At 42.0% G+C, this 26,988-nt stretch overlaps 1 protein-coding gene across 2 annotated transcripts; it reads left to right on the top strand.

Moving 5' to 3' along the window:
• The first annotated feature begins 257 nt into the window (after positions 1 to 257).
• On the top strand, positions 258 to 26,197 carry LOC307241725 (uncharacterized protein). 2 transcript variants are annotated; one of them, XM_080015936.1, is made up of 15 exons: positions 258 to 535; positions 4,080 to 4,175; positions 4,451 to 4,519; positions 10,935 to 11,024; positions 11,126 to 11,287; positions 14,186 to 14,534; positions 14,766 to 15,051; positions 21,345 to 21,368; positions 21,483 to 21,692; positions 21,799 to 21,890; positions 22,644 to 22,748; positions 22,913 to 23,106; positions 24,469 to 24,633; positions 25,147 to 25,376; positions 25,888 to 26,197. In XM_080015936.1, the coding sequence occupies exons 1-14, from the start codon at positions 297 to 299 to the stop codon at positions 25,304 to 25,306; spliced, it is 2,241 nt and encodes a 746-aa protein (XP_079872062.1). In that variant the 5' UTR covers positions 258 to 296; the 3' UTR covers positions 25,307 to 25,376; positions 25,888 to 26,197. The 2 variants fall into 2 exon arrangements, with proteins under 2 accessions (XP_079872062.1, XP_079872061.1); XM_080015935.1 differs by having other exon boundaries at positions 22,895 to 23,106.
• The last annotated feature ends 791 nt before the right edge of the window (positions 26,198 to 26,988 follow it).

Genomic DNA, 26,988 nt, shown 5'->3' with positions numbered 1-26,988 from the left:
GGCTATAATAAACAAACACTATTTTAAACATTCTAAACTTCTCAAAGTACACAGTACGTTTTACAATTACAAGTAAATCCTTCCAAATGTCCCAGAATTCCGAAATCGAGCATATTTATATTTGGACTAATTGAAGGGTATGTTGGGCGGATTTCTCTGAAGGACCTGGCAACCCCCTGGTTGCGGGGTCCGCCTTTCCCGGGCTGGAATACAAAGATCGGGCACGCGCATGAAGTGAACGGCAACCGCGGTGAATTTGATAAAGCAGAGTCGTCCGCGTGATCAGCAGGGACGCAATGGATAAACGTTCGAAAGAGAGAACAAGGGCCTCCGGCGAAAACAGATCCCCGCCACCGCAAGCGAAAAAGAAACAATCTAATCGCTCGGAAGAGGGCCTACTTTCGAGGAAGGAATTTGACCGCCGTAGAGCAAAAACGAGGGTAAACGTCGGTTACAGTTTTCCAAGGTGGAGAAACTTTAAACAACACAAGGGTCTGCGAAGCGACGCGGATGTGGCCAACTATCTTCTGGACTGGTAAGTCCGTGGAGTCTCGACGCCTCTCTCTCTCCCCACTTCCCCTGTAAATACACTACGGGAAAGCGTATTTACATTGTATTCAAGGAAGATGTGCTCCGGCCGGTTTTCTAGGGGAGGGAGGTTTCTGCAATTCCCCGGATGGTGAAGAAAAAAAACAAACATTGCGAATGGCATTCTGGGACTCGCAGTAGGGGGTGAAAGGTTCGACTCTTTATTTTTCAGATTTCAGATTCCAAAAAGGTCGGGTGAGCGAGGCAGGGCCTCCGGTGAACGAGGAGCGAGTCAGAAGAGCTGTGAATGGAATCCTCACAATAATCATATCATTTCATGGGAAATTATGTATTCAGGGTGCACAGCCTTGACTGTGGATCCCATTTTTTGTTTTGTGTTATTCACTCAAAAACAGGAATATCATGATATAATTATTAGTTGTTAAATCTTATTTTTCGCATTCATTTAGGATTCAATTTACGCAATTGTTTTTATTTCGTGAGTGGATTTTCTCACTCGCTCATCCAGTCTTTTGCTGGGTTGACACCCGAGCCACCAGGGCGATGGGGATGGTGGCTCAGGAGGTAGAGCTGGTCTTCTGTAATCTAAACGTTGCTGGCTGCGTCCGTCGGTGTTTGAATAATTGTAGGTCGCTTTGGATAAAAGCGTCTGCTAAATGTAATGTCATCGAGCAGATTAGTTCGCCAAGAACGAACCGTTTCCCGAGTCTCGACTCGCTCGTTTGTAGTGTATCCATCCAACACGCTCTGACGTATCGACAATGGAGCCGCCCCTGCTCCCAAAAGGGAGGGCTCTGTTGAGGAGTAACCAACCAGGGGTCAGGTGGAGAGACAACCAATAGACGCTGTGGTTTTTACTATGGGCGGAAATGGATGAACGCGTGTTGGCGAAATAACGCCGGTGACGTTAAACCCGGCGAGCCACAGAGCATCAACCGCAAACCTTTACAACGGTGCACGCCGTCTCGTCGTCTCATAAATATTGGGTGAGCTTTTGACAAGGAGAGACATGAACACTATCGAAAGGTTTCGAGAGTGACGCAGAGCTGGCAACGTTTGTTTTTGTACTAAAGCCACCTTTAAGGTAAGGTCGATTTGCGAGATAGGCAGTCGCAGAGCACTTCAACGAAACAAATCAAAACAAAAAAAGTTTGCCGGACAGTGCTTCATCACAGTGCAAGGGCAGATAACGAAATTGATTCTAAATAGGAAATATTGGGCATTAAAAGAAACAAAGTACAAATAAAACACATAACACACGTGCTATTCAAAGAGGCACATATACATCCATGTATGAATACATTATTGACATAGTTGACGTAAGATGAATAATCAGGCTGGTTCGAAATCAGCTCCGTACCATTTCGCTACTATGAAGAGGGGGGGGGGGGGAAGCTGAAACGATGACATATCTAAATTATCGTACATTCAGGGTTGTTGCTTTTTTAAATGATTGATCGTACACAATACAGAGAGCTAAATTGTCGTACAAATACAATAACTGACATCGTAATCCGGCAACGCTGTACCGCACAGCGAGCTGCGGCGAGACGCAACTCCGGATTAAACGTTTGGTGCCAGTTTGGCTTGAGCGGATGGGGACTTGAGAAAACGACGGTACACTGGCGGGAAAGAATACCAGCGGGTAGGAAGTGATGCGGGAAGAGGAGAAGGAAGAGAGCGAGTTGGTGACTATGTGCCATGGACGAAGCGACACCCGTATTGAGTTCTGCTGCTTCAAAGAAAGTTAAAAGGTCTGCGGAAGGCATGAAAGTCAAAATGACAAGCGGCTCTCGAAAACGCGCATAGTTATTGGCGGCGCTTTCGACCGATGGAATGAGTTGAAGAGTCGGTTACAGATCCCAACACACGCCGACATGGCTGCCTTCCTTCTAGACAGGTAATTAATACACGAAGACAAAAGTGCGCGCATATTATATGTACGTCGACGTCGACACCGCCTCGGCGTATCGTCGTGGATTGGTTAATATGCTATACTATTTTCTACTGTTGTTTAGTTATATTTCTTTTCTTTATCTCCTTAGCCTTTATGAATAGCACTGTTTTTTTTAATATAATGGGACGTGCTATTTTTATCCGAATCCAAAACCACCCCAAAACAATTGTTTATGTTTCAATTATTAAATAGTTCCCCGTGGTTTGTATCTTAATCTGTTCCTTAACTGTCCGTCGGAGCTGATTACGTCATTTCTGATAACATTTCTGGTCTACTGTCAATGTGATGCTCAGATGTATAAGTTACAATATTTGTTACATTAAAAAAAAAAAATCCAATTGTCTATTCATTTCGTTAATTTTAATTTTGTGCATGTTTTCTCATTGGATGATTACATCACAGAGTACTTATAGTATTTGACTGTTTTTGATCACAACACAATTTCGCAAATATATAATCCTATAATATACACTACTCACAAAAAGTTAGGGATATTTGGCTTTTGGGTGAAATTTATGGAAAATGTAAAAAGTTCACGCTACAGTGATATTATATCATGAAAGTAGGGCATTTAAGTAGAAGCATGCAATGGTGATGTCCTCATCTCAAACAATTGATTGAAACAAAAGGCAACAACAGTGGTGGGTATACCACAACAAAAAATGTCAATTTCTCAATAACTTGTCATGTGGCCTTGAGCATCAATTACAGCTTGACAACGACGTCTCATGCTGTTCACAAGTCGACTTATTGTCTGCTGAGGCATGGCCCCCCACTCTTCTTGAAGGGTGGCCCTCAGGTCATTGAGGTTCTAGGATACAGAGTTACGAGCCTCTACACGGCGACTCAGCTGATCCCATAGGTTTTCTATGGGATTCAGGTCTGGAGAAAGTGCAGGCCACTCCATTTGAGGTGCCCCAGTCTCCAGCAGCCGTTCCCTAATGATGCGACCTCAATGAGCTGGAGCATTGTCGTCCATGATGATGAAATAAGGCCTGTGTTGTTCATGCAGGGGCACAATGACTGGATTAATGATGTTATTCAGGTAGTATGGGCTTGTCACTGTACCATTCACAAAGTGTAGGGCAGTTCTGTATTGACACACCTGCCCACACTGTAACACCACCACCACCAAAGGCTCGTCTGGTGACAACAGTGGCTGATGCGTAGCGCTCTCCTTGACGTCTCCAACATCGTTGGCGGCTCTTATTTATGCTCAACGTGAATCGACTTTCATCATGTGCCTGGTGGTGTGGTCAGGTACCCTTGCAGGTGGTCTAGCACGCAGACCAAGCTGATGTAAACGGTTTCGAATGGTCTGATGTGACACTTGGGTGCCTCTCACCTCCCTTAAATGTGCCTGGAGTTGAGTAAGTTGTGCAAAAAGTACTGGCACATTGAACAGTTGGGCATGTGCATTCAGAAGTTTAGAGAAGGTCAAATTAAGTTCACCTGTAAAGGTTATAGTGCATTTTAGGTTCATCCTGAAATTTCACCCAAAGGCTGAATATCCCTAACTTTTTGTGAGTAGTGTATATGTTTTCCTTTTCAATATATATTGTGGGAATCTTAGTTACTACGGAAAGAGTTCTCCAGGGTGCACGCCAAGGAAGAAGCTGAAGCCAGAGCCTATCGCAGCTCTTCCTTCCGATGCGTCAGAGTCAGATGGGTAATAATAATGGGAAAAAAACACACACACACACACACACACACACACACACACACACACACACACACACACACACACACACATATATATATATATATATATATATATATATATATATATATATATATATATATATATATATATATATATATATATATATATATCTCATTACTTCTTGTCAATATTATACATGAAGAAGCGAGGCAATGACATTAGGATGCTACTGCTAGTAGATTTGGTTTCATACACTTCTTTTCTTTTTTTTCCTCATTTAGGGAAGAGGATATTGAAGCGCTCAATCTAGGTACCGCTGCTGAGGAGAGAGAGGAACTCCTAAATGACAGGTACAGAAGAAAAATACGGACTTACATCATTTGTTGTCTAAAGCCTGGCCCACACTACAAGATCTTTCAAATCTTAACAGATGTTGAAAATGTGAGAGCAATGAAAGTGATGAAAGATCCCATGAATTGCAATGAAAGAGACCTCCACCTGTCTCCACCTGGTCCATCAGGTGTATATTAACTCATTTACATTTATATATTTATTGCTTTGTTTATTTGTTTCAGGATTTATTTTATAGGCATATTTATTTTTATTTGTGTGCTACGTCCACATACATCCTCTTTGTGCACACAAGTGAATGAGCTTTGTCTGTGCGTCGCTCCGTGCATTCTGCTGCTCCCTCTGTCTTGGGCTGTGACAGTATGAAGACACCATTATTTAAAATTATATAGTTATGTTAATGATATATTGAGGGGGGACAATCCTCTGTTTTTCCCAGGAAGGGGCGGTCAGGACCCCCATGTAATTTCCTCCCCTGACCATGCCCCGTTCATATACACTGTTCCAAAGCGTTGAACAGCCAAATCTGATTTGTCTAGAAACAATTGATGATAATCGCAAACACACAAAATAAATCCCCAATATTGTTTAATGGACTGTCCTTCCCCCACGTGCGCGGCGGGCAAAGCTGAAGTGACGAGCAGAGCAGCTGAAAAGTTTCTCCAGAAGTCCTTGTGCATAGGATGGAATACAGTCAATGATGATAACTAAACAATGATTATTGTGTTCATAGTTCCTGTAACTTTCACCAGCAAAATGTGAAATACAAAAAATATATTATTTGCGGATGCATATCGGGACCGCACCAGGTGACTACTTCTTCTCTAGTCTGTCCATTTCCCCATCATGGCCTGTGTGAAAAGGCACAAAACTGAATTTTTATGTGAGAATAGTGAACTCACTGGCGATGGCAAAAAGGTTATCCCAGGAATTTACCAGGAGCTAAAAGTGAAAAGGGCTTAACAGATTCCATTTACTATCAACCATAATCCTTATCTCGCAGAGCAACACCAGATTTGACACAGATGTGGCTACGTGAGATTACCAGAGTCCCGACTGACAAAATCAAACGTGACTTTATAATTATAATAGCTTTTATATGGCACCTTTAAAAACACAATTTACAAAGTCCTTTTACAGATGAAATAAAAGCAGAGTGTACAGATCATGAATTTATAAGGCAAAGGAACATTAATAAACAGGAATTAAATTCATTAATTAAACTGAAAATACAGAAAGAGACAATACAAATACATTTATAGATACAATGTAAAAAGAAACAGAAATAAAAGGGGGGAAAAGTAAATAAAATAGATGAAGAAAGGGGGCGACATCACATAAAAGCAGATCTATAAAAATGGGTTTTGAGAAGTGATGTAAAAGAAGTCACTGACTCTGCTAGTCGTATCTCCTCAGACAGGTCATTCCAAAGTTGAGGGGCCCTATAAGAAAAGACAGGGTCACCTTTAGTTTTAAGTCTAGACTTTGGAACAGCCAGGAGGGCCCCGCCTGAGGATCGGAGGCTGCGCACTGGCTCATACAGTGTCAACTTATCTTTTATGTAGCTTGGAATCAGACCCAGACATGCTTTAAAAGTGATCAGTAAAATCTTATCACCTCTCCTATCAATTATGAACCAAACAGGGAGCCAATGGAGAGAAGCCAGGATTGGGGTGATGTGACGTTTTCTTTTGGAAAAAGCCTAGCTGCTGCGTTTTGAACTAGTTGGAGGCGGGAGAGTGACTATTGGTTGATGCCAAAAAGGAGGGAGTTATAGTAGTCTAGTCTTGAGAAAATTAGGGTGTTGATTACTTTTTCCAGGTCACTGTGTGATAGCATTGGTTTGATTCTTGAAATGGTTCTCAGTTGAAGGAAGCAGGAACGGATGATTTTTTAAATTTGTGGTTCAAAGTTAAAGTCAGAGTCAAATAGTACTCCCAAGTTTCTGGCAACAGACTTCACATTTGCGGACAGAGTGCCAAAGCCACTCTCAATATGACTGGTAGAATTCGGGGAGTGAACAATATGATTTCTCATTTTGAATTATTGAGCTGAAGAAAATTCTGTGCCATCCACCAGTTGATATAATTTAGAAAATCTACAATAGCAACTCGGCCATTTGGGTCACCAGGTCTCAGGGGAAGGTATCTGTGTGTCGTCTGCGGAGCAATGAAAAGAGACAGTGTCTTTGGATAATCTGGTAGCACATAGATTGAAAATCGAATTGGACCTAAAATAGAATCTTGAGGTACACCACGGGTAATGTGAGTTGTGGAGGATGAGTCGTTACCTATGGAGACCACGAAGCTTCTTTCTAAAAGGTAGGAATAAAACCAGCCAAGTAAAGTGTCCTTGATGCCAACCCAGGTATAAAGACGGTCAATTAAAATGGCATGATCTGCAGTATCAAAGGCTGCACTTAGATCGAAAATAATTAAGATTGCACTTTCCCCCCTGTCGGCTGCGAAAAGGATATCGTTGGTTACTTTGATGAGGGCAATTTCTGCACTATGCAAAGCTCTAAAACCAGACTGGAATTTCTCAAAGATGTCATTATGACGCATAAAAGCCAAAAGCTATTACTTTCTCTAAAACCTTTGATAGAGATGGAAGTTTAGAAATGGGCCTAAAATTGTTAAGAAAATTGTTAAGAAAATTGTTAAGTCAAGGTTAGGTTTCTTTAAAAGAGGATGGACCACAGCATGTTTAAAAGCAGAAGGGAAAATTCCTTTCTCCAGCGAGCTATTTAAAGCTGCACATGGTTGATTTCATGTGGGATAGAGTTTAAAATACAAATGATAGTGACTCAGGTTCAGCTGTCAATGTCCCGACTGGCATGTATAACTTGGTCAGTGGGAGTAATTTGCTGTCTTATGTTCTCATCTTTATTCGCAAAAAACTTTAAAAACTCCTCACACAGCTCTGGCGAGGCCCTAGTAAGATGGCAGGGGGAGGGGTAGATGACGGAGTCTATTACCTTCAATACAATTCTGGGGCTGGAATGGTTTGCAACAATCAGGTTAGAGAATGAAGTTGCTCTTGCTTCTTTAACTGCCCTTTGATAATTGCGGCTAGCGTCTTTCCAGATCTCACACAATATGTGTAAACATATTGAGCATACATAACATTTGAACACACCATGATAAGGTTATAATAAACCTTCGCCCAATACTCTTCCCCCCCCCCCCCCCCCCTGAATAGGCCTTGAATAAATCATAATGTAACTCAATGCAATCGATAACAGCAAGAGAAGAGATGCTCAGCTGTACTCTGTAAAAAAATTACTATCGCTATCAATGCGCAGTCGATCCAATTTGTAATTTTGTAAGTGATAGGCAAATAATGATAATAAAATCCCTGAATTCCCCTTTCGTCCCGGAAGTGTCCCGCGGGAGATCTCTGTTCGTCCCAAACACATTTTCTATCGTCTCCGGGACGCCGTTAGTTCAAGATTCAAGATTCAAGATTCAAGATTTTTATTTGTCACATACATATACATACTTTCATACATATATGCAGTAAAATGTAATGCAACGCACCCGGTGATAACACACTATGTCCTAGGAAAAAAAAAAAAAAAATCTTTCTAATAGACCGGCTAACTGACGCCTAAAATGTAATACAGTAAGTTGAATACTTATAGAATAAAATAAAAATATATAGAATAAAATACAATAAAAATAAAATGGAATAGATAGAGGGAATATGCTTATGTATATACAGATATGTGCATTAAAGTGGCATGTGAATTAAAGTGGCATGTGAATGTGAATAAAGTGAGGTAGTGTTTGGGATAATACAGCACAGTATACAACAGTACGGCGCAGCAATACGTCATCACGAACAACCCTGAACAGTGACACAGTATGCGGTACAGTATGCTACATGTAGTACAGTAGGTAGTGGAGCCTATGTGTATAGCTCAGTTAGGACCCCTGGTAAGGTCAGCGTTGACAGTTCTAATGGTGTGCGGGAAAAAACTCCGTCTCAGTCTCTCTGTTTTAGCTGTGTGACTGCGGAGGCGCTTGCCTGACCGCAGCAGCTGGAAGAGTCCGTTGTTGGGGTGATGAGGATCCTTCATGATCCTGCGGGCTCTGCTACTACACCTCCTGGTGTATAACTCCTCCAAGGGGGGGAGGGTAGTTCAAGTGGTACGTTCTGCTGAACGCACCACCCTCTGCAGGGCCCGCCTGTCCTGGGCAGTACAGCTCCCAAACCAGGCAGTGATGTTGCCTGTCAGGATGCTCTCCACTGCTCCAGAGTAGAAGGACTTGAGGATCCTCACCGAGACCCGGAATTTCCTCAGCTGCCTGGGGTGGTAAAGACGCTGCCTCGCCTTTCTCACTAGAGTGTCTGTGTGTACAGTCCATGTTAAGTCCTCTGTGATGTGGACTCCCAGATATCTGAAGCTGCTCATCCTGTCGACAGAAGTCCCATTAATCCACAAGGCCGCGTGCGTCCTCGATTGTGATCCACGCCTAAAGTCCACAATCAGCTCCTTGGTTTTGCTGACGTTCAGGTGGAGGCTGTTGTCCTGGCACCAGAGTGACAGGTCAGCCACCTCCTCGCGGTAGGCCTTCTCATCGCAGTCGGTGATCAGGCCCACAACCACGGTGTCGTCAGCAAACTTGATGATGGTGTTGGAGCTGGACCTGGCCACACAGTCATGTGTGTACAGGGAGTACAGTAGGGGGCTGAGGACGCAGCCCTGGGGGGATCCTGTATTCAGGGTGAGGGAGCTTGACATGTACTTCCCCACCCTGACCACCTGGGGGCGGCCTGTGAGGAAGTCCAGGATCCAGGCGCACAGCGGAGCATTCAGTCCGAGCTCCATCAGCTTGACAGCCAGTCTGGTGGGGACTATGGTATTGAAAGCTGAACTATAATCAATGAACAGCATTCTCACATAGGCCTCCTTCTGGCCATCCAGATGCGTGAGCGTGGTGTGCAGTACCTGGGAGACCGCGTCATCCGTGGATCTGTTTTGCCGGTATGCGAACTGCAACGGGTCCAAGGTGCGGGGGAGGGAGGCGCAGATGTAATTCTTAATCAGCTTCTCGAAACACTTCATGACCACTGAGGTGAGGGCCACCGGACGGTAGTCATTCAGGCAGGTTGGAGAGGTGATCTTCGGGACAGGAACGTTGGAGTTGGAGTTGGAGCCCTGGACAACACACTTATCAACAACAGTTTACTGGGCCATCTTGCTTAATGCTTCAGTGATGTTGAAAGGAGAGCTGTCACCAACCTCTCAAAATTCTTTCTATAAGTCAGCGTGTCGGTCCTTCAGGTGCTTTGCTAAGTTGGTTGTGTTAGCACCTTTAGTAAGCACTGTTCTGTAGCATCGCTTGCATATGGCCTTGCTTGTGTCTTTTGCCTTTCCTTCTTCATTGGACTCAATGCAAAGTACTTCCAAACAGCACTCCTGCTATTTTACTTGTCAACCAAAACCGGTCGCGGGAGCTCTGCACTTGCCATATTTAATTAGCTAAGAGTGTACAACAAACTGGAGCGAATGAGACAAGTGACGAGAAGAAGACAGCACTGTGAGTGAGAGGAGGCTGGGCTATGTGAGCACTCGCTGTCGGAGAGAAGAGAGCGAGAAAGCGCAGCTGGTATCGATACTGCGGAAAATGAGCATTGAAACCGTTTCAAATATTCAGAATCGATATGTATTAAAAATATATATTTTTAACAACCCTAAAAGCGGGTGGCTGCTGTTGCCGCTATGGCTGCTGTTGTGTTTGTGACTTCTTCCGTTTAAGTTAGCTTAGCTCCTAATGGCTATCAGTTTTTCCCCACTGAAAGTACACAGCCTGCTTCCTCGGGGGTTCCCCCAGCACTACAGGATATTGGATCGTAAATATTGAACAGGTTTAATACTTGCGACTTTGGTGCTGCAAGGATAGACTTCTGAGCAGATCGGGAAAGTAAAAATCAGTCGTAACATACCTCCCACCACAGGTTAATCTGGCACGATCATCTTTAGACCTATCAAAAGATCGGGACTTTCCTCACCATTGTCAGCAGGAGGGAATCGGGGCCCAAAATCAGCTTTATTATCATGTAGTTTGTACCCTACTTTAGACTGATGTCACCGGCCTATACACACATATGAATTTCAATCAATTGTAGAAAAAAATAATCACATATACAATTGCACTGCATTGCGTTACACTGTCTATAGGTCTTGGAATGTGTGTACTTAGGTATGATGTGACTCTTCCCAGTGGCTGGTATTTGACCAGTTTTCCTCCCTTTATGTAAGAAATTGAGCACATGGTCTCTACATTGGAAAAAGAGCTCCTGCTTAAATGTGGCATTAAGTAATCTGAACAGGAAGCATGAAAGTGTTCCACAGTGTTCTATCATGGACTCTGCGATGTGATACGCTTTTTACTTTTTATTACAAAGAATTTCCCCTTCAAGTGTCCTGTCGAAGCGCGTCGCCGAGGACATCCCTGACATGGATGAGGATCAAGTGAACGACCTCAGAAACTGTGTGTAAGCGCAACCTCCCAAAGCTTTGTGGCCATCTCTCCGCTTTGTTTTTGGTTTTGGTTTGTGGCAATCTTTGTTACTCCCATGTCCTCTCACCTGCTCAGGATTGACTGGGCGGAGCGTGTGCAGCCGCAGTCAGGTTCTGAGAAGCGGAGCGAGAGCCCCGAGGAACGCCGACAGCAGGGCAACAACAGTTGCGAATCCAGGGATTATGACACGGATGGCGTCTGCTCTGATGACGACTATGTTCTGTCAATTTGTCTCAGGTAAATGGCTCCAGCGCTTCACCACACCGAAAATGTAATTCATCCAGGTGTGTAAAATCACACGATTCGCCCCATCAGGTTGCAACATTGATTCTTATCTTCAATATTTTCTGATGAATTTTCCGATTCCAATACATATGTTCTGATACTGATTCCAATACCAGAGCTCTTTTTTTCTACGTGGAGATTTTTATTTATTTATTTATTCAAAACTTTTTTCAACTCCAGGTAGATCATAAACCCTTGAATATAAAAAGGACTCATTGAAATGAGTTAAGAAATGTATCGCAGCTACAGCAGACCTGCCAACCTGCATGCCAACAACGCAATTCTTGATCAAAATATGCTGGTACAAAATGCCTGCTGAAACTATGCAAAAAATATATATTATTGTAATTTAAGGAAATCAATCAATACAAAACAATACCGTACATTTAATGGGTATTTAAACTACATCCCTGGGATTGGACCAGATGCTACGACCTGTGATTCTGTAAGCGCTCCTCTCACTCACTCAACATCCACTGATATGCAGCGGTACTTAATTACCCACCGATGCTGCATTGCTGAGGTAAAATGGGAAATAAGTAAGAAGCACAAAAACGTGACCATAATGTTAACATATAAATCATTGGTAATAGAGATCGGCCTTTTTCCTGCTTGATCGGCCCTGACTGGCCAATCAGATATATTTTCAGATTCTTCAAATTTACAGCCCGATACAATGCTCATACTCGTAAAAATGCTCCGAATCTCAAACCTGATACAAACATAGTGTAACGTAATTACGTAGTTTATGCTCAATAAAGAGAGCAAAAGAAATGTCCACTGTTTGGAGTTACTTCAAGGTAAACAAAGATTGAACAAATAATTTATGGCTGGACAATATTCCAAAATTGTGCACTACAGCGGAGCGTCTGCTCTGGTTGTTCGAGTTCCGATCCTGATGAAAGGTTTGACTATTTTGTCTTTTTGTTCACTGAGCGTCGTTCCATTTGATTCGTTGGGTTTAATGCATGGTGAGTGAGAAGAGTCGGTAATTTTTTATTGTCACTTTGTTTTTGTGATGACTGTAATTTATTTTGGAATGGCAAGTCTTCTTCTCCCTTACACCAACCACCTGCATGTCCTCCCTCTACATCCATAAACCTTCTCTTCGGCCTGCCTCTTGCCTCTCTGCCACCTTCAGTTCTGCCTTTCAACTGCCTTTTTGTCAGTGCCACCGCCTCTAGGCCATACAACATAGCTGGTCTCACTACTTTTACATTACATTTTCATTTAGCAGACGCTTTTATCCAAAGCGACTTACAATTAATGTTGCTCAAGGACACTACAGCATGCTGGCAGGAGGAGCCTGGGATCGAACCAGCAACCTTTAGATCACTAGACCACCAGCTCTACCGCCTGAGCTACCACCCCCCACTACTGTCCTGGAGATCTTCCCCTTCACTCTTGCTGGAACCCTTCTGTCACAGATCACTCCGGACTCTTCTCCACCCACTCCACCCTGCCTGTACTCTCTTCTTCACCTCTCTCCCGCACTCTCCGCTGCTTTGCATGGTCGACCCCAAGTACTTGAAACTCAACCGTCTTCTCCACCTACACTCCTTGCATTCTCAGCTTTTCGCCACCCTCCCTCCCATCCAGGCAAATGTATTCTGTCTTACTCTTACTGACTTTCATTCCTCTTCTCTCTAATGCATGCCTCCACTTCTCCAAGCCCTCCTCAACCTGCTCCCTACTCTCGCTACAGATCACAATGTCATCCGCGAACATCATAGTCCACGGAGACTCCTGCCTGATTTAATCTGTTAACCTGTCCATCACCATTTGCATTTAAAAGTCAAATAGACTTTCATTCGAAGTTTGAACTGGACATTTCCATGTTAGGTATATGTTGAGTCCTACTAAAACTCAATCAGAGTTACAGGTTGAATTATACTGAAACTTGGTGACAGTCCCATTTTATTGGAACTTAGGGACAGTTTCATGTTCTATTATTGTTTCATAATGGATAATGAACAATAATAAACTGTCAAAATCAGCAATCTCAATATTGTGGTAGCTGTAAATTGATTTCTCGATCACCAATGTAAACTCAAACTGATCAGACAACAATGTAACAGTTATTTAATAGTCAATGTTTTATTATGAACATAAAGTTGAATGAAAATCAGAATCGGCAGGTCAGACTTTCCAAAAATCTGAAATCGGAATCAGCCAAGAAAATTGCAATCGTGCATCTCTAGTTGGTAAACATGTTTGATAACTTTACGAGATGATGCATTTCAAGGGAGATATCCTAATGATATGAATTTGTATACTCTATATAGTTAGCCATAGTAGCTCGCATATGATGTGATGAGCCTTGTTACGGACAGCTACGGTGTGAATTACCGAAGGAGTCATTTAGCTGCAATAACTCAAACGCTATGGAGACTCCCTGTTACACAATTGTGGCATTCAAATAAAAAAAAAAGATGTCCATGGGTAATTATTTCTTTAAGATGTAAAACATTTGACAGAAACTTGTTTTTTTTGGGGGGGTTTACACTCATTTTTATAGTATGGATCGGAGAAAAAACATTTCTTTGACCCCTATTTTGAATTGATGCATTAATCTCCACAATCAAACCTTTATAATATTGTTTTCAACATTTATCACCTTTTGAAGAGTTTTTCAAACAGTGCTTTAGCTGATGAACGATTATTTGTGTTGCTAAAATGCACAGAACAAAAATTTAGAATGAATGAAGTGCAATATAAGAATTTCAACAGGCTTATAGAATCGATTGCTCCAAATCGGTGGATGTTACCCCACCGATTTTACCCCCCAAATAGTCACCCACATTAGACCTTTCCTTTTAAAAAGTGAACATACTTGCATTCTTTGAAAAGAACCGGAGGGGCTCTGAAGACGCCGCTCCCGATCGACAGCCTGCCGAGCATCGCAGTCGATGAGACGGTCCACGACTCTCCGGAGAACCCGGAGCAGCCCGAACACGTGCCCTCAGAGCAAGCGTTCTCGTCCCTCCCCAAGAGTCTGACAGTTCTGTTGGAGGGAGACATTGTGGCTCAAAATGCTGCCATTTGCTACGAGTCCAGCCTAACACAACTGGCCAACTTCCTGGTGTTTCCCCTCAATCATTGCACCTGGACCGACCCGGTGTTGGACATACAATGCGGTGGGGCTCCTCCTTTTGAAGTGCTGGTGAAATACAAAGGAAGTGCGACTACACTGGAGTGGGTAAGCAATCATTTTTCTTTTCTACTTTTGAAAATCCCCAAATTATATTTGTACTCAAAAGGGTGCTCAGATACATCTACTCTCAATTGAGTCTTGTCCTTTTTTGATAGGAAGATCTGATGCAGCCCCGATAATTAAGGAAAAACATGGTCACAAAAGGGAAAACAAGTGTTTGTTTATTTATTTTCTGTTATTGCATTATGTAAGTATATACTGTATATCTCATCCAAGGTTTGCCCATACGGCCACAGCATCTGGAAATGGAATTCCCAGCCGACCTTTAAGTCTGGGGTACAGGTTGGGGACTTCATGATGGCGACCAACATCCTTCTCTCCGGAAACAACTACAACAAGGTGGCGCTGCTGTTTGATTTCATGAATGTTGGATTAGTGAGTCGGGAAGCCTTCGACGAGATCCAAGATGCACACTGTGTCGACAGCATCAAGGAGTTCTGGAACGGGAAGCGAACGGAGGTCATCGACCGCCTTCGTCACCGTGAACATGTCGTCGCTCTTGGTACAGTACAAATTCTTAAAAGTTATTTGAACTGTTGGATTTGTTTTTTCTGTTACTGTTTAGCCCAAGAACGTGATGTCAGATAGGTTTGTTGTCGGTTGAACAGTTTTGTCACTGAAAGAATAAGTCTGCTGTTCTTTTCATAATTAACTGTTAGAAATTATGGCAACCCAGACTTAACGTTATCTGGTAATTACCGGTTTTTGACCGGGAAAATCTGTGGAAGTCCGACATATAAATCTCTCAGGTCATAATGTCCGGTGAAAATAATTCCTTCTAAGCACAATTTCAAAAGTGCTGGGAGATAAAACAATTACGATAATTATCAACATATTTTTTGCCCTCTGTGTCAAAATAATAGACTTGATCATTTAGATAAAAAATTCTGCGTTTCCGCGTTCAGCAAGTTGCAACGGAAAACCAATCAGTTTGGACGATATAAAGCTGACCTTTCACCTCAAACCAATCAGGTTTGTCGATATAGAAAGAAGCCCCGCCTCTCCGTCGTGGACAGGTTGCGCTTGTTAACACAGGCACACACACACGGAGCTGAGCCAGTGTGAGAGTGCCGCATCCAGAACTCTCAGGAGAGGCAGAAAGATGATGTAATGTGACAGCAAGGAAACATACATCCATAAACGTTTTTATGGATATTTAAGTTCCGACCCAAAGCAGATGGTAAATATCCATTGTGTACAGAACACCCCAAACTTTATTATTCAATTAGACCTGCTTGCCATATTTATTTCGTTTTTAATTTTATCTAAATTTTATTGGAGTGAAATGTTAATTAAAGCATCTGCACTGGGGACTTATTGTTCACTAACGGAAATGATTTGATTTCAAGTAGTGATATTCATAATATTAATTTATTTTTAAAACAGCGTTAACTGAGGGGATTTATTTCATTTTAAATATTTAATAAAAAAATATTATAAATCGACATGCCTTCATGAATTAATTCTTGATATAGCATCCCATCCTATCCTATCAATTGCTTTTAAGCTCAATAAACACAGATAATATTTGACTGGAGTCTCTCCTATTTGTCTGGGACACTGAAATGTTCCAGGACATGTGGACCAGCAGCAATTATTTTTGAACGGAGACTCTGTAGGAACCAGGATTTTAATAAGGCCTGGGTTGTAAAATTGTGAACTTATCCTTTAAATAATCTCTTGTGAAACTTGATCAGCTCTCGATAAAAGGTGTTCGGTTGCACTTAATGTACTAGGGCAGGCCTGGCCAACCCGCGGCTCGCGAGCCTCATGCGGCTCTTTGGCTGGTTTCATGCGGCTCTTAAGGGGCTTTCACATGACAAGCGTCAAAAAAAAGCGCGGCCATTCATTCCTTATTAGGATTATAAAATCGCTATGATATATCACTCGTTTTCCACCGCGGATCACTTCCTCATTTACTCAAAGCGAACAGCAGCAGGAGTCATGTCCCATTAACGCCTGTTTTATTAGTCCTAATGCCGCGTTTACACCAAAAGCGCCGGGGCGGCGCGCCTCCATACAAAGTCAACGTATAGACGCGTTCCAGTCGCCTGGAACGCGTCTAACGCGGCATTAGGACTAATAAAACACCAAATAAGATTCGAAAAGCTTTGGAAGTTTATTTTCAACACTATTGACATGGTTAGTAGTCAACATATAAGATGGATCGGCCGGCGAATTGCGTTGCGTATCGGACATCTCCGATGGAGAACTGTGAAGGCTGGAGGGGTGTGTGTGTGTGTGTGTGTGTGTGTGTGTGTGTGTGTGTGTGTGTGTGTGTGTGTGTGTGTGTGTGTGTGTGTGTGTGTGTGTGTGTGTGTGTGTGTGTGTGTGTGTGTGTGTGTGTGTGTGTGTGTGTGGCGACTCGCGAGCTGCAGGAGGAGGACCGACTGAAAGCTGCTTTAAGGGAAGGGACCATTGAGTTCTGGAAAAGTGTGCCAATGGAAAAATGCCCCAATGTCAAACGGGCTGCGCTTAAGATACTGTCAATGTTTGGGTCAACATACGTCTGCGAGTCTGTGTTTTCTACCCAAAAACATGTGAAATCAAAGCATCGATCTGTTCTGACTGACCCCCATGTGAAAGAATTGCTTCGAGTGGCAACAACGGAATTCAAGCCACATTTGAAGAGGATTGTTCAAGACAAGGAATGCCAGAAGTCCCACTAAGCAACATGCATATTAAGAGAAAAACGCTATTGTTAATTATTATATTTTTGTTTGTGGACTTGGTTGAACTGAGAGATATACCGCGGAAACGCAGTACTTTCATTTAGGAGTCCTGGCTTAATGGTAGCGGCTTTGAACTCGAGCTCCGATAGCGGGTTCGATCCTCGTAACCACACATTTTCAAAAATGTGGCCAGGGCTCCGGAACACCTAGTCCCAGGTATATGTGGATGGCCAAAGCATCGGATCGTGTATGATAGGCAAGAGCCAAAGCTGATTCTTAAAGGTTAGGGTTTAAGGGACACTATTGAATAAATTGACCCAACATGAAAAAAATACATCCTTATCATTAAACCCGAAGTCCAATTCCCCCCTCTATGAATAAATAAACAACAGTACTTTTTGAACTGAGAGTTTGTGTGTGCGAGACAGTGCACACAATGTTATATTTTTGTTTGTGGACTTGGTTGAACTGAGAGTTTGTGTGTGTGAGACAGTGCACACAATGTTATATTTTTGTTTGTGGACTTGGTTGAACTGAGAGTTTGTGTGTGTGAGACAGTGCACACAATGTTAATTGTTGAAAATAACTGGCCTGTGGTCTTAGTACTCCATCCATCCATCCATCTTCAACCGATTATCCTTAGTCGGGTCGCGGGGACTAGGAGTCAATTTCTGTCATTATCATGTTGGTGTGTGACATTTACAATAAATCTGGCTGAGCAGAGGTCTGTGTGTGTGTGTGTGTGTGTGAGGAAGGGATGGGGTGATGTTCATGTGTGCCCATGTGTATGATGTGGCTCTTTGCAGTAACACAGTAAAAAAAGTGGCTCTTAGTCTCTGACTGGTTGGCCACCCCTGTACTAGGGCATCAAGACGTTACAGGCTGTTTGAGTATGCACATTGAGTGACATTCATGAAAATGTCTGTATAAATCTTCGTACTTTGTGCGCAAAATAGCTTGATACACAAAGTCAGCACCAGATACATGATATGTGCTTACCGGCCACATTTGTTCCTAAACATGTGTGAATATTGATAAATCTGAACCATTCTAAATTGAGAGGCGCGTGCTTTCGAGCGCTAACTAGCATAAACTCCGCCTCAATTTCTCCATATAAGGAACTTCCTGATTCCGGCACAGAGGTAATCAAAGAGGAGGAGCCAACTCGACTGTAGGGCTGCACGATTATGGCTAAAATGATAATCACGATTAGTTTGCTCAATATTGTGATCACGTTTATTTATCACGATAGTTCTTTTTTTGTGCAACAAAATTATTTTATTGCACTTTGTAAATCAGGCTATATATAAGTTACATTTTACAAAAAAAAAAGTGTCACTAAATAAAAATAATTGTAAGACTGATAATTTCTAAAACAGGCAAGTGTAGAGCAATGACGTGTGCGTAAAGACTCCAGGAGACTCCAATACGCATCTCCACTGCGTGCACTTAAATGGCTTAAATAAAAACAGTGGATTTATATAAAAGTTGTTTTTTCTATTTATTATTTGCAATGTTATTAATTGTGACTATTTGGTGTTTGTATCAACGAAGATGGTGGATTTCGACATGGTGGTCTTCTGGCACGGTTGGTCTGGTGATTAAAGGCATTTTCGCACCACAGGAACTTTTTTATAGTTCTAACAACATTATGGAGGAACCCTCCCTTTTTTTCTGTGCGCACTGCAGGAACTAGGAATGATCATAGTTCTTAGAACTCAGTTTTGAGGAACTCTTTTAGCTCCTACTCCAGGGCAGGGGCTAACCGGCACAAGACGAACCATCAGTGACGTAAGTGCACAGTCCCTTGCCGGTCCCTCGGACTGAGGACAGTCTGCCCCATCGAATCACATTACTCTGGGTGGGGACCAACCCACATGCACTCAGATGTAATAATAAAATAAAATACCAATAAAATATAAAATAAAAATGATTTTTATTATAGATGTATTTATTTTATTTATTTTATTTTACAACATTAATTGAATGAATTAATGTGCCCCCGTAATTCCCGCACACTGTCCCGATGCGAGCCCATTCCTTGAAAGTCGGAACACCCATTACGCACATTTTGGTATTTTTTTGTTTTTTTCGAGCTTATAGAGCTTATTGTGCGTAATCACCGGGTGTCATGACATTTCACTGCATATATGTACGACCGTATGTATATGTATGTGACAAATAATCTCTTGAACTCTTGAACAAACTTTTAAATTACATCTTGTATATCTAATATAAGTGAAGAATCAACAACTGGATTGCTTATTTCTCGCCTCAAATTTGTTCAGAAACAGAATTTAGTATACTTATAAGGTGAAATCAGTGAAAGTTATGGCATAAACACAGAACTTATTCTAAAATCCAGTTGCCTTATGTCACTTCAGTGTCACTTCAGAACTCCAATGCAGTGCGAATGCAACCACAAAAAAGTTCTCGGGCAACCTCCCCAGTTCCGTGTTCCCCTCAGGGAGTCCCCAGAACTGTTCGGTCCGAAAATGACTTAAGTTGCAGCTCCAGGTCATAACTTAGAATGAAATACCAATAGTTAATAATATAATAAGGGCTTCTATTTCTAGTGGAAATCAGGTGATCAGCCATTGATCACTCTCGGTTAACAGATCATATATCACTAGTAAACAGATCCGCTGATCTCTATACAGGCGCTCTCTCCCGAACGGTCAGTGTATTTATCGGTGTATTTATATCCATAAATACACCGATAAGCCACAACATTAAAACCACTGACAGGTGAATTGAATAACATTGCTCATCTTGTTCCAATGGCACCTGTTCAGGGGTGGGATATACGGTATTAGGCAGCAAGTGAAAAGTCAGTACTTGAAGTTGATGTGTTGGAAGCAGGAAAAATGGGCAAGCATAAGGATCTGGGTGACTTTGACAAGGGCCAAATTGTGATGGCTAGACAACTGTGTCAGAGCATCTCCAAAACGGCAGGCCTTGTAGGGTGTTCCGGTATGCAGTGGTTAGTACTTACCAAAAATGATCCAAGGAAGGACAATCATGAACCGGCGACAAGGTCATGGACGCTCATGGGCTCATTTATGCGCGTGGGGAACAAATTCCCATCTGGTCCGATCTCACCGAAGAGCTACTGTAGCACAAATTGCTGAAAAAGTTAATGCTGGCTATGATAGAAAGGTGTCAGAACACACAGTGCATCACCGCTTGCTGCATATGGGGTTGCGTAGCTGCAGACCGGTCAGAGTCTCCATGTTGACTCCTGTCCACCGCTGAAAGCACCTACAATGGGATGTGAGTGGCAGAACTGGACCATGGAGCAATGGAAGAAGGTGGCCTGGTCTAATGAATCACATTTTCTTCTACATCATGTGGCTGGCCGGCGTAAGGGTCCGATCCAATCGAGCATCTGTGGGATGGGCTGGAACAACAAGCCAGATCCATGGCGGCCACACCTCGCAACTTACAGGACTTAAAGGATCTGCTGCTAACGTCTTGGTGCCGGATACCACAGGACACCTTCAGAGGTGTTGTGGAGTCCATGCTTCGGCAGGTCAGAGCTGTTTAGGCGGCACGAGGGGGAGCTACACAATATAAGTGGTTATTAGTGGTGGTTTTAATGTTGTGGCTGATCGGTATATATCCATAAAGAGAAATAATCCATTGTCAAACCTGCTTGGAGATTAACGACTGCTTTTATAGCTGGCTTGTAATAAGTTAACCTCCTACCTAAAAAAGTTAATTTAAGGATCCTAGACTTAAACATAGAAAAACAAATCAAGATACACAAAGAAGATAAATAAGATGACAGATTATTATAAGCAGTAAATATTTTTATTTGTATATTGTGTAATATTGAATATTTACTCCTTTTTTTTACTAATTGTGGTTCTAATATGCCACTTACATGTAGTTAAATTTCGGCAATATAATTTTCCGGGACTCTGGCGCATGGTACACATGATCCACATGATCCAAGGGAGTTCTACATTTTCTTAGTAAGAACAAATTCAAGTATGAACATTTGTTGAGCGGCACAATGTTCATGAATGGAGCCAGTTGAAATAGCTTTGTTTTTCCTGTACAAGCCCTGTATGTAGTATTTATATATCTTAATAGATTTTTTGTGACTTCATATCCTCAGCTGACAGTTGGAATGGCGGTCCAGGCAAGTATATAAATATATATATTTTTTAATCTTTTATCTTTCTTCTTTTTTATTCATTTTCCTCATCATTATTGTGTGGAATCAGTTTGATTAGTTGGGATATTCGTGTCATAGGCCACTCCACTCAGTACTGCACCTGCACAGCTATCGAACAGGACTCGCAGGACATCATCAGCATTGAGATGGGTTACAAAACCGAGAGCAATCGCAGCTCCGTGGCTCTGGAGGAAGATGTTTTCGTCAGAACCATTGACCGACTCTTAAAGGAAATCCCCCTGAAGGAAGTGTGCACGGACGCTCACACACAAATCAGCGCCCTAATGCGTAAGTTTCCTTGAATGAAGTGGTTGAACATGTGGGTTTTTTTTTTGTTGTTTTTTTTTTACTGGTGCCATCTTATTTCAACAGTCTCTTTATCGAACGATCGCAGATCCAGAGCGAGGCAGGTACAAGAAGTGGGGGCTGAAGCATACCCTGTACGTGTGGCACGCTGCTAAGAGCCTAGCAAAGAGGCTGCATGCGGTATGGAATAACCACAACCACTGCTGACAGGGGGGTGGGGAGATGATATTGCCCAAGAGACGAAAAATGCGGAACATAACACGTTAAATGATTTAGATAAACTTATGTAACAGACCTGAAACCCTTTGGAACGACTCAGAAAAATCTTTCGTAATCTGCATACTGTGTTTGTAATGGTGAGATAGTGAAAGGTTTGTTGCTGTAACCCACCTGGATGCACACAACCTCGTTTGGGATCAGTTAGTTCAAATCCAAACCATATCCAGGCAGCTTAATTCCAGCCAACTTGAGGAATTAATCTCTGTTTATATCTTTACATTAAGCTAACATGCAGTGTTGAGGTTTTAGTAATGCTGCATGAAGTGAATACTGTATGTAGCAAATTGAAGCACACAGTTGTGTGCACAGTTGTGTGGTCAATTAATCAATTTAAAAAAATTAAATAAAACGTGTTTGTGTATATTTCATATAAAACAATTTTTTACCATGACATAAATTGTGTATTCTCAAACAATTATTATTTTATTTCTTGAGCTCTAATATACCTGCTGGCCAGTGGGTCACCTTCACATAATTTAGTGTCATTATTGGCCCATAGCATTTATCTTTAGGTAGGTATCGTAATGGCAATATTGCAAACAATGTAATATCACCCCGCCCTAGTAACATTACCACAGAAACATCTGTGTTCTGATTTATGAAAGTTCCCACCCCCTCTGTGGAATAAGCGATAATCCTGAAATTCTCCCCTAGGCTGGCATTGCAGCTGATCAGTCAGAGATTCTGGACTGGCTGCGGGACATTGTCGATCACTTCTGGTACTGCTGTAAGGAGGCCTCCACATACGAACAGTTTATGGTACGCTGCCTCAGTATTTGCAGACCCACACTGCTATGCTATAGATAGATAGATAGATAGATAGACAGGTTGTTATGCCAAATGGAAACCGTTCCTTCCTTTTTGATTGAACGTCTATGTAAGACAATGCTCTGTGTGACATTTAGTCCCTCCCCGTATGGCAGAACCTCTGGTCTGGAGTACTGTTCCATGTGACTGGACAACACGAGTGGACCTTTGGCCGATGTGCGCACGAACCGCTGCCGGAGAGCTCTGGCAAGACGTGGATGGTGTCTGGTTCCTGTGCACACTCTGCACTGACCGAAGTGGTCTTCAACCCTCGTTGGCTGAAAGATGTCCCCAAGTTCTTAAACTTCAGGTATATTGCCAGGGCTCAACAGTAATGGTTGACCTGTTGCCCTCAGCAATCAGATTTAGTCAATTGGCAACCATCTAGTCGACTCTGGTTTCCACCTTTGGCAACTACTATTTAACATAAGAAGGGACAGCAAACCGCAAAACGTGCACCCCAAAATAAATAAATAAAGATGTCTTTAAAGACATACAGGAAATGTCTTTATTTTAAGTCTTTTTTTTCTAGTCAATTTGGTCAAATTTGTCAACATATAGCGGTTACAATAAAATAACCAATTCTTATATTTATAGACCGACAGTATTAATAATGAGTATGGCTCATCTGGTGGACAGCTACTTTTAAATGGAATGGTGCAAATTAGAATTGATAATTTTTAACAATGACTGGACAAACAGGACTGCTGAGATTCTTATTTTCTGTGTGGTGAGCATATACATGTGGGTGTAAGAGAGAGACAGAAACATAGGCAAATTGTGATCAGGTCAAGTGTGAACAGAGGAGTTAGTGTTATCACAGCTCTTGTCTGTCTTGATTTATGTTTCTTCCCCACAGAAGATTAAAATTCTGTAAAGTACCAAATAAAACACAAACTACAAATAAATAAAGCTTTTCAATATTCTAATTGCCATAAAAATGGCAAGCACATTTTCAGTTTAGGCAACCACAATCAGATGCTTGGTTGCCAGCCTGGCAACCACTTTTAAATGTTAGTGTTTAGCCCTAATCGTGTCCTAAATCCCCCCTCATCCAAAATCGAGCCTGGCATCAGGGCCCAAAAGGTCCCATGTAATTGATCTTTTTTTGTATGGCTTTATTTCCACATTTGCAGATAAACCCAACATATAGACAACTGGTCTATCTACCCTTCCTCAAAGGCTAGGTAGACAACTTACCCCTAACCTTACGTACTGAACCTTGATATTGAACGTTTCCATGAACCGCCATTATAAATGTGGCAAAAAACTGTTGCATACATTGCATTGGAGATTTGGGGAAAAAATTACATGTCTGATTATTCCAATTTTATGTTTGAACATGCTTGTGTAATTGCCCGAAATGCCAATGACATTGGGTATACAAAACTCCTAATACCTGAACTTTTTTGGAATTAAAGCTACGCCTTACAATTTGTATTAACATACCATTTAATTGTCTTTATTAAAAATGGCCAACAACGATGACGTACCATGTAAACATGAAATGGGGCAAACTAGTGTGTCTCAAAGGTGGTGATATTTGGCATGTCACTCCAAAATGAGGGCTAGGACATAAGGATGCAATTTGGGGGGCGGTCAATCTTTCTTCCGCACAGCAGTTGCTACACGTATTACCTCCAATAAATCTTGCCTTTGATCATTGATACAGGTCGACATCGGACCTGGAAACGTTCCAAAACCACTTGCTTATGTACGTAAGCAAGAGTTGTGCATTCAGACCCTCCATATACGAAGCCCGGACTTTGCTCGCAGCATTGGACTACAATCACCATCACAAAAGACCCCCGAGGATGAGTGGAGAGGGTAAAAAGATGTAAGTAAGGTGGAGCGACAAGCAAGTACAACTTTGAAAGGTTTTGAGTAAGTCAGTGCCATTTGAGTGCATTGTTTGTATTATCACCGTTGTCATGTCTAGATCAATGTACTGGATGGGATTTGACTTTTATTGTGTTCTAAGGATATTGGCACAGCTATGCCAATATTTGACTTTTTTTTTTTTTTTTTTCTTATCCTTTTCCATTTCTGAACTTACTGCAGGGGATGAGAATACATGAATAAATTCACATAATTTTATACTTTTTTCGTTGTTTCATACAGTTACAGACTCAAGAGTTTTTAGTGACTGGCCTGGCAAAAGATCCAGCTCCGGCAATGTTTTTCATAAAATTGAGAATCCTTTTTAGCAGTTTTATAAAAAAGCTGTGTATCCTGTGTCAACCTTAGAAATTCAAACCTTTCCAGTTTCTGACGTTAACATTGCATCACTCATCAGATTTTTTACACCATTCTTCTGATTTTGGTTTTGAGTCATAAAAATAAAATGCAGTTACAGGAAGCTGTACAACAGGAAGACCAGGAGCTGGAGCGTGTACGTGGAGAAGATGGCCAAGCAGTACCTTTACATCCCTGACCTCCAGAAGCTGATCGTCCAGAGTTTCTTGGCATCGGACGGGGCGCTTCCGCTCCCCGCCAGCCAAGAGGCCTGAAGACTCCAGAGTTGGGAATTCTGCTCCTGCATCACCAAGGAGCCACAAAGAAATAGTTCAGAGAGTGCAGGTACAGTAGCGTCCCTCGCAAAGCAAGTACGGCAAATGTCCAGAGTATTATACAAAAAACCTCTGTTGTCTTAGTGACAGATGCCTACAGTCAAAGAAAAGACCCATGCCCAGTTTGATGGACAGGCAGCGCATTTGAGTCCCGGAGGTTACCATTGTGGCCTAAGATGCTGTATTTTTTTTTTTTGTCTTCTTTGAATTAGAACAAGTGTGAGGGCCTTCTTGTTAGACTATGACGTCTAAAGATACTTCAAATTCTGCACTTGCCCCCCGCCCAACAGAAAATCACTGTGTCCCAGCACTAGTTGAAATGGTTGACCTTTTTAGAAAGGCCTTTTGTCCTTGGCACTTTACTTCTAACAAACCATTCACAGGTGAAATTGGGTGGGACTTAGTTAACCACAGACCGGGAATTGATTGGTGTAAGCCGTCATACTGGACTTCTGATGTATGTCTTTTGTCTTGGTTGATTCCATAAAAGGGATCCTAGTAGATGTTCTCTTCATTCGCAGAATGTGGCCTTAAATATGGGCTCCATGGTGTCTGGAGGTGCCGACTGAGCGGGAGCAGCAAGGGGCGTGGAAACTACCAACAAGAAACTGAAGCAGGGAATTGTTTATAATGTTGAATATGCCAAACATTAAGTTCTTATTATCATTGTAATACTTTTTTCATTGTAATACTTTAAGTGCCTTTCTATTATGAATAGTCAATGTATGTTGTTTTTTTGTTGTTATATTTACAGTGAAAATTGAAACCATATAGAAAAAGTTGTACCTTTCTCTCCCTATCTACATGAAGTGTTATTTACATGTGTTTCCATGAACAGACTGGCCTTCATTCATTGTTTTTTTTGGGGGGGTTTCGTTTCTTACGATCTGAAATGTTTCGGTGCGATCACATCTAGGAAGGCATGACAAATCATTTTCAGCAGTGCCAAGACTTGTAATTCAGTACATTTGTAGACCTAATAAGTTCATTATAACCATATCAACAACAATTAATGATGACCCATATAAGGACATACATTGATCAGCTACAACATTAAAACCACCACTAATAACCACTAATATTTTGCGGTCCCCCACGTTCCGCCAAACCAGCCCTGACTTGTCGAGGCATGGACTCCACAAGACTTCTGCAGGTGTCCTGTGGTGTCTGGCACCAAGACTATACCAGTAGATCCTTTAACCCCACCTCTAACCCCGGCCATCCACATGATGTAGAAGAAAACGTCATCACACCAAGCTGCGATGGACTGTGGGTTTTGACACCTTTTTTCATTTTTTTTATTATTTTTTTAAACCTTTTAGCGTTCTTGGTATACAAGAGTATTGGTCTGCCATTGCATCTAGGACAGAGTTAGTCTGCAAGTGGAGTTCAAGTTCTCAACCTGCAATGCAACTCTTTATTAATTCTTAAATCAACAACTGCTGCAATAACTCTGTCCTGTGGATGCCCTGTAGAATGACAAGAGCACAGTTTTTGGTTATGGAGAGCCACCACCAACCCCCCTCTTTAGAGAACTATTTATCATGTTTGGGTCTATAAACAACTGATCACTACTCCAAGAGGGGGAGAATCACCACGCTGAGACAAATAAACATAGAACC

The sequence above is a fragment of the Zeus faber genome (assembly GCF_960531495.2).
Source record: "Zeus faber genome assembly, chromosome: 15".
Classification (NCBI taxonomy): domain Eukaryota; kingdom Metazoa; phylum Chordata; class Actinopteri; order Zeiformes; family Zeidae; genus Zeus; species Zeus faber.
Note: the sequence above shows the minus strand (reverse complement) of the source record. Positions and strands in the feature narration are given on the sequence as shown.

What these genes read in the sequence shown, in the direction of transcription:
- LOC307241725 (XM_080015935.1), top strand. Translation starts at nt 297, where the DNA reads ATGGATAAACGTTCGAAAGAGAGAACAAGGGCCTCCGGCGAAAACAGA. An exon ending in GATGCGTCAGAGTCAGATGG is followed by an intron (nt 4,176 to 4,450) that starts GTAATAATAATG and finishes TTCCTCATTTAG; the next exon opens with GGAAGAGGATATTGAAGCGC. An exon ending in GTGCGACTACACTGGAGTGG is followed by an intron (nt 14,535 to 14,765) that starts GTAAGCAATCAT and finishes ATCTCATCCAAG; the next exon opens with GTTTGCCCATACGGCCACAG.